Source organism: Ciconia boyciana, chromosome 1 (genome assembly GCF_034638445.1).
Source record: "Ciconia boyciana chromosome 1, ASM3463844v1, whole genome shotgun sequence".
In the NCBI taxonomy this organism is placed as follows: domain Eukaryota; kingdom Metazoa; phylum Chordata; class Aves; order Ciconiiformes; family Ciconiidae; genus Ciconia; species Ciconia boyciana.
The window spans coordinates 104326458-104339841 of NC_132934.1; the positions used below are offsets into that span (position 1 = coordinate 104326458).

Below are 13384 nucleotides of genomic sequence, written 5' to 3' on the forward strand. Positions count from 1 at the left end.
AAGGTTAGTAAAAAGAGATAACAGAGAATGTTATTTATTTTAAATTACTTTATTTCAAAATAAAATCAAAGGCATTCAACACTAATCTGAAATACTTTATCACAGTAGGATAGCTGTATCCCATTGAAAATCACCTTGGGCAAGTTAATGCCATCTTTGCAACCTAAAACATAGTTTAATGCACTTCTTTGCACCATCTTTGACTAATACACTTAATTCCCACATTCTCATCACTATAGTACATGACATGAGAAAACAAGGCCCTATCTTTCTAGCTGTCAATCTTTTATGCTCTGTCTTTTTTTGCTCAAAAGAGTTCTATACATGTAGTTGGATTCCCCCCATGACTCTCGGGCTTTGTATAACATGCTACTATGAATGGTGGGACACATGCAATATAGTCAAGATTTAATTTTATTAAAATTATCCAGCTTCCCTTCAGGCAGGCAGACATTTGGTACCTTAACTACTAGGCCATCAAATAGGACAGTTCACCAATGGAATATCGCAGTATTTGTTATAAAGAATGCTTGGTCATATCTGCTAATTTATTTTAAACAAAATGAGATACAAAGCAGTGCAAAGAGATTTCAGTTCCTGCTTTTAAATGAGGAAAGCCATCCAGAGCTCTCCTCAATCAAGCAGCAAACTAGCACTTCAACATGTCAGCCTCCTTCAACTCCTCCCTGCCTCCTACCAATCAAGGATTAGGAAACCTGCAGAAAATATAAAACACAGAAACCACAGAGGGAAAAACAAAACCACTAGTGCAGTGACCCACAGCAATATCTAAAGAATAAAACACTTCACCCATTCCTACAGTTTTACCCTGCCAAACTTTTTTCTGTCTTTCCTCCTCTCCTTTTTCTTTTTTTTCTTTCTCCTTCTCTCTCATTTTTTTCTTCACTTGCCATGAGGACTGATATGGGTAGTTTCAGCTGAAAGATATACCCTCCTCAGGCATGAGGTTACCAAGCAAAAGCAATTTTTTTCTTCAAGGGCATATCTGGGTAGTAAAAAAGCTGTGTGGATACTAGTGAAAGAAAAGTAAAGGAAATGCATGTCAGAGTATAAAGTAGATAAAGAAAAAAGAAATAAAAACTTTAATTCTTCTGTCTTCAGGCCTTCTAACAAAAGAAAAGTAATCCTGACTGAAAATTGTTTGGACCACTCTTCTCACAAATGACACACCACCTTACACCGTAACATGAACTCCATGAGTCGCAGCAGATATCTGGAGACCTGTTCACAGCCACCTGCTGGGTAAGTTTCTTCAAAAGGGGTTACAGCTTTCTTAGTGCTAGTGAGGGAACCACAGCCTTGTGAAAGAAGTCAGGGTGTTGTGGGAGATCCCCATATGGCACTGGCCATTCCAACCAACTTTATCAACTTTGGTAGATCCATACTCATACTTACTAGCAATGGTTTTTGTGTGGTTTTTTTTTTTTTTTTTTCCTCCCTGCAATTTGAGAATGGTTTTGAGATATACCCTTATTGTCCTCCTGGCTAGTTTTTGCTGTCTCTTCCCCTTTCCGTGAGAGTCATACAGAAAGATCGATGCAATGAGCTTTCTTGATAGCTGTCAAAACAGTTCTGAATCCTTTGACAAAGTCAAAGCGATTCAAAGTAAGGCATAGCAAGACAGAGGAAGATCCAATGCAGAAAGGCTATGATACGATTTAGTAATAAAAAATGTGACTTTCATTACAAAGTAAAGAGAATTTTGTTATATTGGATCAACAATTCAAGCAGTAGGAGCTAGAAAAAATAGTTTGTGATTGCAGCTTAGAGGTTTGTTTCCCTTTTGGAGGAGGGGCTAAAGACACTTTGGGTCCCACCACAAATTTAGAGTGAACCTATGCTGTGAAGAAAGATGTTATGAAGATTTTTAAATTTTGTTGAGGGAAATTTCAAATTTTTGTCAGTTTGATCTGTTTTTTAGTTGGAAGAATACTGAAAACAAGGGGGGAGAAAACCTTATTTGCTGTAAGTAAAATAATAATAGAATACTGTAAGAAATATTTCATTGAATATTTTTTCCTTTATACAATATAGAAATGCAGGCTAAGATAAACTCCAGAAAAAGTTCACAAGTCATTAATCATTAAAATTACAAATAGCAAAACCAGAATAACCAGAACTAATAATTATTAGCATCAGATTATGGTTGTCAGAAATATTAATGGTTTGAGATGAGCAAATTTCTAAGTGTCTACTTCTCTCTGAGCCTCTATGCTCATCTTCACATTTGATCAGAGACCTTAGATACGGAACTTCTCCAAGCTCTCTAAGAAAGATGCGTAATTTTTACAGAAGCTTTCCCTACCCCTCTCAGACTCAGGATGCTGTTTGCAATCTCCCCAAAGCATTTATATCTATCTCCATTTGCTCAAAACCAATGATTTGTGCAACCTTCCCAAGGTTTATAATCTCAGTTGGAACAAAACATGGTACTGATGTATCACCAGGCTAGCATCACCAATTGACATTTTAAGCAATATCACTACATAGCATATAATTTTCCTTTCTTGAATTGAGTGAAAAACCGAGCAACTTATTCTCAAAAGAAAGGTAAGTTATAGAAGGACCATATGAGAGAGACAGGGACAGGACACCCTTATCTGCATTCCACGTAGCACCTAATGGTGCAGGAAAGATTTCAATTTAGAAAATTACTAAGTCACTTTAATAATTTCTTTACAGTTTGAGTTTTGTGAATAATAAATGATCTAGGGAAACAGAAGATCTTTAGCAACTGTTAGACTATAACTTTGTCATCAGTCTCAAGTGAAATTATTCTGTTAACAGTTATGCTTTCTTCATGAAGATTGCATATGATGTTCATAAGCATAGTAATTTTACATTCTGACCCCTCAAACAAAAAAGCTCAATTGAAGTAAAGTTCAAGAATGTTAAAGGTATAAGCAATAGCAAAGCTTGAAGTCCAGAAAAATTAGAAAGCTGTGCTACTACAGCAAATCAGTGACAATAAACTCAACAGTACTATTTTAGAAATACACATCACTTATGATCAGTTAAAACAGTTCAAACAGGAATGAGCTATATGTGTTAGAATATGCTGTTAAAGATTGGACCTGGAGAGAGATTTGCTGCATCCACCAGGCAGAGAAAAAAAATAAAAATAAAACCAGGACAAATTCGGATTTAAGTCAACTGAAATACTCTGAATTCAATAATTTCAATGAGTACTCCAGTGTGGATAAAAAAATAAAATAAAATCTTCCATATGTTATCTAACAAAATCACTTTATTTTAAAAGTTTTCCTTCATCAAAAACAATATCTTAATGTAAAAATGTAGAAGTACCAAACAGATTCCTGAAAAGTATCACTGTGGTTTGGAATGTTATTTTCTTGACCTTTCCAAAATAATTTTGAGCTTATCTGAAAAACAAATTTGTATCTCATTTTTCTAAAGTTACCATAAATGAAGAAATATCAGTTCACATAGCTCAACTATAGAACCCACTATTCAAGTATTTATCAACAAAAAGCAATTTCAAAGTAGCTGCCTTGCAAGTGTTCAGGGATAATAGCTGGACAATTCATCCATAAAATTAAGCCAACAATTCCACCATAAGTTTCTTGACAGACTTCTCATACCTGAAAATGCCAGCTAAACATTATTCTTCTTTAGTCAAACAATAAAAGTTACATTACACAATGATTTCTTAATTCATCTGATTGTGCAGCATTCATCTGCATTGAGCTTTAAGGTCTGGGCCACCTCTTTTAGTGTAACCGAGAGTCCTCTGGAGAAGTTAACTTTAATATTATGATAATGATTTAATACCTTAATGTCACTTTAGAACATTAATGTATATGCAAAATCAAAATATTTCAACACAATTTGAAGGGCTATGCTTTGCAGAATAACACGTGAATGAAATTCTCTGTGTGTTTATAATGCTACCTTTAACATAGGGTTATAATGAGTTACTTTCTTAGGCTTGCCACAGTGAAACTTCACTCCTCCACATCTCAGCTTTTGCAAGAAAACCATCCAGCTGCTGTGGATTTAAAAAGATATGAAGATTAAAAAAAAAAAAATCTGTTCCTGGATAAGTTACTAGACCTCTGTTTGGTTGGTTGGTTGGTTTTGTTTGTGTGTGTGTGCGTGTTGTGTGTGTGTATGCATGCATGCATAGCAGGGAAGGGGGAGAGAGAAAAAGAAAAAAAGAGATGGTTTAGGGGGAAGGAAGGCTTTTGAGAAGGAGAAAGTCTTCAAGAGCTTTCTTTTATTTATTTATTTTTCAGCTGAAAGCTCAGGCTCCTCTGTCTGTGAGCTGTCTTCTGTACTTTTTAATGTTATTTTTACTTTTTATAAGATGGGAATAGGAGAGACTTTTCACCTCTGTTTTAAGGACTCAAAACTGAGACACCCTCTTTCTTTTAATTCAAACACAGATATAAAAAAAAAAAAACAACTCAAAACTAAAAAGCATAGGTATTTACATGCACAGAATTTCAAATGAAGTCCTAAGCCATCAGAAGAGTCTCATATTCTTGATATGCCTTGATTGCTGTAAGGGCAAGGTTGTTTTTTTACTAAAAGCACCCTCTATTGTAGCTGTACATGCTATTATTGTTCCATTACACCACGGATATGCTCAATTCTCTTTTTGCAAAGCCCAAGCTTTGTTCACTCAAAGGGTAGGATTTTCCCATAGGCAAAAAAAGTTCTTTTCTCTGAGATGTGTCTGTAAATGAGATGTGTCAACTCAGGAATTATAAAGGAGGAAACTTTAGAAATTGTCCAGCTACCTCAATGTCTAAGGTCTTAACACCAAAATAGAGGGCAACTAGACTACTGATGAGCATGCTGCTCCACATGGATGCTGCTTCCTTTCCTTCCCACCTCCCCTCACGCCCCTTCAGTGAATATTTTTATGTGTTTTTTGATAGATGTTTATGAGGATAAGGTGTCCAAAAACAGTGCACAGGATTTATCAAAGGCTTGTAGTGAAAATATTTGCAAACCAGGAGATCTATTGCCTATCCAATAAGCTCAGTTTTCAAAGAAAACAGAAAAAAATCTCACCTCCTCAGTTTTATTTCAAATTACTGTTCTACTCATTTTGTACTTTCATAGAGTGAGAGATGTGCACAAGTGAGTTACAGAAATAAAGGAAGGAGAGGGGCCCCTATGAGAACATCACAACAGAAATGAAACATAATGAAAATGTGATAGTGGGCAACTGAACAGACAAAGATAAAGGAATCTAGAACAGATAGAGGTAATGGAGTTTGTTTCATTTCAGATGTGTTTTGGATTGCACAGAGTTTCTACTAATTTAAAAAGAAACTTGTATAGAAGTAAAAGTGCACGGTGCTGGAATTATGGGTGGCCACATATAAATGGGTGGCCACTCTATAAATCTATTTGGAGGCAGGAGTTAATAAACTAAGGTGTCTGTGCAAATTTGGCATAGTGCTGTTCCAGATATGGAGAACAGTCAATCACAGAGATTTGCTACTAGACCAAAAATGAAGAAAAAGGTGAAAAAGAGACCATAAAAGAAGGAGAGTGGATACAAGGGACAGGAATCCAGGAAATGCAGAGTCTAAGATCATAATTAGTGAGAAATTGAGAGAGAGGTGGAAATACTTGAGAATCTACTGAAAGGAAGCAGCATGAAAATAAAAGTGATTTTAACTGCATACTTATAGCACAAACAGCAAAGGAGGCCAAATAGATTGGAAAGTTGGGAAGTGAAGAGATCAAGCAGTAGGCTTAAACAAAAGAGAATACTTTTCCCTCAAAGCACGTAAGTCAATTCAGAAACTTGTTGCCACAGGTTATTGTGAAAGCTAAGATGATAAATGTTTTGAAATGGGACTGGACAAGCAGGTGGAAGATAAATACATTATAGTCCAAAGGAAAGGTGCAGTGGGACCTTTGGTCTTACACATTGTAGGAGATCTTCTGTTTGAAAGTACATTTCAAAATATTAACAAGGACATAACTCGACCCTTCAGTTGCCTTTATTTGCAAAAAATAGCTTGTCCAAGAAAAAAAAACCAAAATAATTGAGAGGCTGAAGTCAAGGGAATGTGTTATGCCACTTTTTATTCTCCAGAGATACTGAGTTACTGGCTCAATCGCTTTCTACTGTATGTATTATTGTGGCAGTAAGAACTGCCTTGACCATCCACACCTGCTGATTCTTGTTAATTTCCATATTGCTTTGATAGATAATTGATACATGACACATTATAGCTCTGAATATTTCAATTAATTGAATGTGTGTCTTTAGATTGGCAAATCAGGATATTTCACCAACGTACGTTATTTCAAATAGGTCTGCAAATTATCAAATGCTGCTGTTTCCGTTAAGAAGATTTCCCAATGATGTGGACTTTTGTCACCCACTCAATGTGATGTTGAACTAAGTCTTCAGCAGTGACATCCAGAAGTTATGAACTACTACTACATACATAACAGCTGTGTCTTCAGTTTGATTATGATGGACCACCTCCTTTCTCAACTCCAGCTAAATCAATGCAGTTATTACCTAAGCTTTGCAAGTAGAATCTATGTTTTTGGGTTGAGCATCATGAGTTTGACAGTTAGCTCTGTTTACTGATGATTAATGACTAGTATTTGGACAAAGGTAAACAAAAATTCTCAATAAATTGGAAGAGAGTGAAAATTGCCTGGGGCCCATTACCAAAGAAAGAGTGTAATATATCTAGCCAGAATGTGCACTTCTAAAGCACTAAGCTCGCCAATTAGAATACAGAAATGACAACAGCTACAGGCATTAAAGCTTGTGCCTTTGTTACTGCATGAGACAAATGTTTGAGCAAACTACATGTCTTGCCTTTGTACTGCTGCCTGTAAACTCTGACTTTGTGCCCACCTTCCTGCTTCATGAAGTATTTTCTTGACATTTATTATTAATAATAAAAGTTAAGAAAAATGAAAGTAGCAGCCGTATTGATTCAGCAAAGCAGCATGAGCATATTTAATAGCCCATGCCTTTCACCTGATTCAAATATATTAAATTTATCTGAAGTCTGATTTCTTTAATTATACTACAAATCTAAAAAGACTTTTTATGTTATCAGATCCTAATTATATTAGACAGATTGCCATTCATATGCTTATAGCAATATTTATGTCCACTGCCATCACTTAACATCAAAACAGTATTACCTCATCATCATTTACAGTGGAAAAAATACTACTTTTCTGTATAATTTTGTGTCTAGGTTGGTCCAGTTAAAGGCATGAGACACTCTTTGCTTGGTTTGTATAATTAATATGTACAAATACTTTGCTTACCCTTAATCTCAAATTATGATAAACTATGCCTTCCATTTTTAGGTAAGCTTCTCTCTATGCTAAAGCTGTCTAAATCTCCTCTGAGTTAGATAACTGAAGATAACTTCAGAAATTGAGAGAATTAGTAGCTTGAGTCCCACTGAGAGGGGGATTTCATAGGGGGGAAAAAAGGAAGAGAAACCAGATGAAACTTTTGCAACCTTAATAAACAGAAAGACAGAAAATCTGTTGAAGTAGAAATGAAAAAGGAAAAAATCTAGAGGAAATCACAGTATGGATAAGAAAAGAAAAGCTGTGAATCAGGTTACACTCCCCTGCCTCTGCAGAGGATACCTTCCATTAATGTCCTCTGCCTTCTCACACACGCTTGCCTGGAAAAACTGAATCAGTCATAGTATCTCCCTAAACTTGGATATGTGATTATCATTCTTTATCTCCATCACTGCATCTCCTCTGGGCTTGAGAGTTTCCTAGAAAAACTATTAGTTGTTTAACAACTGTGGAGCTGGACTTCCAAAGTTCCATTAAGGCAGTGGCTACTGGCACTCAGGGCACTTATGACTTACTCATTACAGATCTGGTTGGTCACTTTTCCTAGACCTTACTTCCTTGACATGCAATTTAAAAGAATCTCTTGTGAAGAGATTCTCTCTTTATGCAGATTCCTCCCCTCTCCTCTCCCACATCTTTGTGAACATACCTCCCCTTATGTTAAATCTGGCATGTATTTGTATTAGAAACCTAACATTCAAGGTAAGAAGGCATACTTATGTGATAAATCAGCTCTAACAAAGGAGTAGGACAACAAAATTACATCAACACATTAGGCACAGGGGAAGGGATGAGAAATCAAAGGATGCTCCAGACATATTTAGGAAGATGTAGAAAAAAAATACATCCTCTATTAAATGGAAGAATGCATCTCAGAAAATGATGAAAAGTAGGTTTGCTAGCCCCCAGAGAGAGAGAAAGAGAGAGAGAATATTGTATAATGTTGGGAGGATTATGTTTCACTAGAGACATTTGTGAATGTAATGAGCTAAGGAAAGGGTAAGACACTGCTTAAATTGATCTATACAACTGATTGTGCTACACTTGATAAAATAATTGTGTCAGTCTCTTCTGTACTTAAAATAACAACTCTGAAATGCAGTAAGTTGTAAGCACTAAACATCATCACATACTCTGTCACGCTATTCTCATTGTTTCAGAAACCTCGAAAGCGCCTGACATTTACCTTCTCTAGTTCTAACACTGGAATTGCAGAAATGCAATTAGGAAAACTCTGGTACTCATAACAGAAAAGGTCAGTAATGTGCAAGCTAAACCTGATAACATGCTGAATGTGCTGCCAAACATAACAGAATGCCTTCCTGCTAATGAATGATTTTACAGACTGCCATGAAGCTGTTGCAAGATAATCAGATCAACAGGGGGCATGCCACTATGTGAAAGACACATAGGAGATCGTGAAATATTCTTTGATAGAGGTACATTGCAAAGTCACCACTGACGGAGAAATCTACCATTATGAAAGGCCATATTTTCAGAAATAATCACATAAATAAATTGGGCAGAAGACCGAAATGACAGAAGTTTCAACATTTGGTAAGCACAGAAGCCATTACCTCATCAAAGGCAGTGCACTTTGTGCCTGCAGCCAACAACCAATACAACACCACCTCTGGGATGTAAAAGACATTTTTTCTTTTTCTTTTCTTGTAGTAATCAATATAAGTAGATGTTAGAGGGTTTAGTTTTTCTGTTTGTCTTTACTACAGAAATACACAGCAGTACAGGCTCTGTGTTTCTCATGCAAAGACCTCCTCCTTACTTGTGCCACTAATCCTACATAAACTAATAGTGAACTTTAAGAAAAATGAAAAGTAATCTAAGGGGTTCTTTTGATAAATGACATTTAATCACCAGTGCCAAAAAATAGCTCATTACTGAAAGCTGAAAGTAGCACTTATTAGCAGTTTTCTGCCAAATACCTAAAGGCAGGTTAAGCTTTTAGTGAAAAATGTTTTTGAGACCTTACAAACACCAAAGAAATGTATATTTGTTATAACTGAATTCATCATGAGCAAATAAAATCTATATAGTTCACATGTCTATTTACAGACTATAATTTGTATTAGATTGTTTCATTTTATTTTGTCATAGTTATAAGAAGTTGCATTTTTTTAGAAACTAGAGGAAAAAAAGTACTGTCATGAACTACAGTGGAGCTTTCGCCTCCATATTCACTTAGGTTAAAATTCAAATTACAGAACTCATAATCTTCCAGGAATTATCGCATACATAACTGTGATAAGAGATTATTATGTTTTGAGACTGCTAGATCCATATTGCAAAGCTGTATTAAAGGCAAATGCTAACTTTGTATTATAGTTTCTTCTATACCTGAGTTATATCGATCTATTTCATGATCAATGTAAAAGCCAGCTATTCTTTTCATGTGACACATATTGTTGCCTAATTAATTAAGGAAAACAAATCAACTGTAATTTAATGTGAACATTCCTATTTTGCGATTTTATTAGAAGTATCATGAATTTAGGACATGACATATTTTTGAGGATTGACTGTAATGATAGGCCAGATGATGATCAGCCAGCTTGTATAAACTGAATTTTCTCAGTAGCAGGCTATAACTTGTGTGAAGAAAAGTATCTGATGTCCTGTCTTTGGTGGTCTATAAAAAACTAAACAAAAAATCTGAAGCACCCGTCTGTCTGGTATTTCCATAGTTCTCTTCATATATCCTTTTGTAACCAGCTTTATCTGAACAGTGTGTGCCTGAGGCAAGTATTTATAAAACAGTACTGACATACCGCAAAACATTTTTACAGGTGCTTACTTTGCAAAAAGTTCACAACGTAAGTGAATATATTTTGTTCAAACTGTATGAAGAGAGGCATGCCAATAAAAGGAAGTAAACACACTCCCCACAACTGGATGATAGCATTAATAAAAGTGCAATTATACTTCCAGCTTTTGCTTGCTATTCTTTCGGTAATGACCATAAGCAACTGATTGTATTTTCTTGAAATGCTACATATGCATAACATGCACCAAAAAACTAATGAGAACGCACTCACCATGTACTATCAGGACATATTCTGTGCTGTTTCGGCCAATAGGATTTTTTGCTTCACATCGGTATGTGCCATTGTCTGTTTTGTTTAGGAAACTGATGCTTAGGACCCTGCCATTGACAACCATTCTCTCTGGATCTGGTAGTTCTCCACCGTCCTTTGTCCACAGTACTGGTTCTGGCCTGTTGGATCCAAAGCAATGCATTTAATCAGATACATGAAGCATGTATATGCAACATATATATCAGAAACAGTAGCATCAGAAACTTATGAATAGTAACCTGCCATCAAAGAATATTCAATGATCATTTCAGTTACTGGATACAATGAACTGTCGCTATTACGACTTCACCATCCCAGATGGGAACTACTAAAGAAAGTGAAAGAAGAAGCAGGGAAGAGAAACAAAAAAGGAAACAGAATGGTACTGGAACAGGCCAAGATCTTTCCTAAATTAAAAAATAGTTCTTGTGAGGTTTCAGGGCCCACATTTCGGCAAGATGCTTGGCAAGCTAAGTGAAAACAGCTTTCCGTTTGTGTGATGAGCAATATGGTCCTATGTGGCTGACAGGCATCAGAAATCATGCAAGCAGGCTGAGGTAAATGTAAGTGGTTTGTAAATGGATTCTAAAATTATTTAGGCCATTCACATTCACAAGTGCACTTGCATGCGTCGAGTGTTTTTCCTGAACCAGGCATATCAGTCTCAAAGTAGCACATCTTACACACAATCTAAATTTGTTTCTGTTGCTGCATTGTGTCACAGACCATCCCTTTTTCCACCCTTTCTGCACCCTTCCCTCAAATAATTGCTTGTTACATGTTATCACAAGCAATATAAGATTTGACTTAAAATCCTGGATTTCCTTCTTCTGTGAAACCTTTCCTCTTGTGCCTCATGAACTCGCATCAAATAGGCCAAAGGCAAAGCACTGATAGCAACAACCCCCTAGACAAGTTAAGAGCACCGCAGAGAAGGGAACTGGCCATCTTGCAGATTCACATGTACCTTCCCACTGGCAAGCAATACCTAACTCTTTCCTAAAGAATCTCAAGAAGCTACACAGTTCATGAGATTTGCCTAACAGACAGCAGGATGTATTTATCACTGGTATGCAGTCTTTACTTACATGTAACAAGATCTGCTTTAAAATTTGCAGGAGGGAAATCGCCAAAAAGACAGGTCCGTGACTGGGAATGAACAGTTGGCTTACTGAATCCTGACTATCTGACAGACAGAGCATCTCAGATCCTTAGATACTAGTCACTAAAGAAAGATATATACAGCCTGGGGATTCACTGCTACATTACTTGTATCTGGTAGCTTTGTACACTATAACCCAAATATCAATCCCTTTCTTTTGGGTACGCTACTTAAGTAATTTCAGTCAGAATCAGTTCTAGATTTGCACATTTATTCGGTAGGCGAATGTTACATTATAGTTTCCTGTTGAAGTATGCAGTTGTATGACTAAGTAATAAAACAAAATATAAAACGCTGTTATAAAATCAGCAGATGCCAAATTAGTCACTAGTCTTACTCAAGAAATACTTAATTTCATTCATTTAAGCAGGTGTTTAAAGCCTATTAAATATAACTGTTAAGAATAAGAATTAAACCTAAATACCTAAGGAGAGACATTTTGCCAAAATGTGGCCTCATGCACAGAAAAATAGTCCTAATGACTGCAATGACATGGCTTTCTTTTTAAGTTAGGCAAGATGTGAACAAAGTGAATTTTTCTGAAATGCACTTACTGCTATATAATTTATATTACTTTTTAAAGTAAAAACATTATAACATGTTTCTCTTGAAAGATAAGAGATTTATACACATTTTAGTAATATTTGGATGACACCTTGTTAAATTGTTGTTGAACTTGTTACCTAGACTGGCTATTATCTGAAGTTATGACTCTTTTAGAAAATCATATACTAAGGGAATAAAACAAGATTCACATAATTTTAAACCAAGGATCAAGAACTATCAGTGTAATGGGCCTTATTTATACCTTACCGTAAATATATCTTAATACTCTTCCTAAGTGCACTTTCAGGAACTGGTGTCTAAATACACGACACACAATATACACACTTCCTTTCTGCTTAATACAAGCTGGGAATCTAGAAGTCCATGCTGTTGCAGAAATATTGCCCTACAGAGTTCACAACATTAAAGTGCGATTTGCTTTGATATGTTAAGGTGGATTTGTTCAATTTTCTAGCAAACTCCTCATTGTTCCCCATTTACCATCTTACTGTGAATCTGTAATCCCAGGAGTGGAAACTCTGAAACACTTCTGCTACAATGTGCACCATTACCTTCAGAAATGGCACGTTAAAGCAACTTCTGTGCAGTGGTAATTTATGGAATTTATGTTTTAAATTGAAATTAGATGGCATATCCTAGGGGAAAACCCATAGGATAACAAATAAGTGTGAAATGGAGCCTTAGATATAAATTATTCAGGGACGTTTGTCACATTGTAATATACCAACTCTGGTCTTCTACAGAGTGCTGAGCTATGGTTGCAAAATGATGGTGGCAGAAAAATCACTGCTTAGAGATGGGCAGATCTACGTACTCTGGGTGTCGGGGAAGCTGGTAATTAACAGTTAATATTAAGCTATCCTGTGCTGGCTTAGTGGCACAGTAGAGCAATTCCTGGGTAGCCAGCCCACGGTCAACACATCATGGTGGTCAGGCACAGCTCTCACTCCATCTCACCGCTCTTAGGGAGGATGGTGCCTAAAGCAGCATTTCTGTCACAGCCACAAAATTAAATTTTGCCTGCAGCGCTGAGAAGCTTTGAGACACTCTGGACTAAACAATTCATTAGTTAGGCAGAAGTGAGCTAAGAACATGAGACATGCTCACGCACCCAGGTCAGCATGCTGCTGCGGTCAGTGACCAGGGGAGCAGCTGTTTAAGGAAAGCATGTGAGTGTGGCCATTTTCTGTGGTCCATTCCCCCT

At 36.3% G+C, this 13384-nt stretch overlaps 1 protein-coding gene across 3 annotated transcripts in view; it reads right to left on the reverse strand.

Moving 5' to 3' along the window:
• The window catches only part of CADM2 (cell adhesion molecule 2), a 691281-nt gene that overhangs the window by 58553 nt on the left and 619344 nt on the right, over positions 1-13384 (reverse strand). For all 3 annotated transcript variants that reach the window (XM_072885977.1, XM_072885992.1, XM_072885987.1), the window contains one exon: positions 10413-10591. In XM_072885977.1, coding sequence (XP_072742078.1) covers positions 10413-10591 — 179 coding nt within the window. The remainder of the gene's footprint in view (positions 1-10412; positions 10592-13384) is intronic.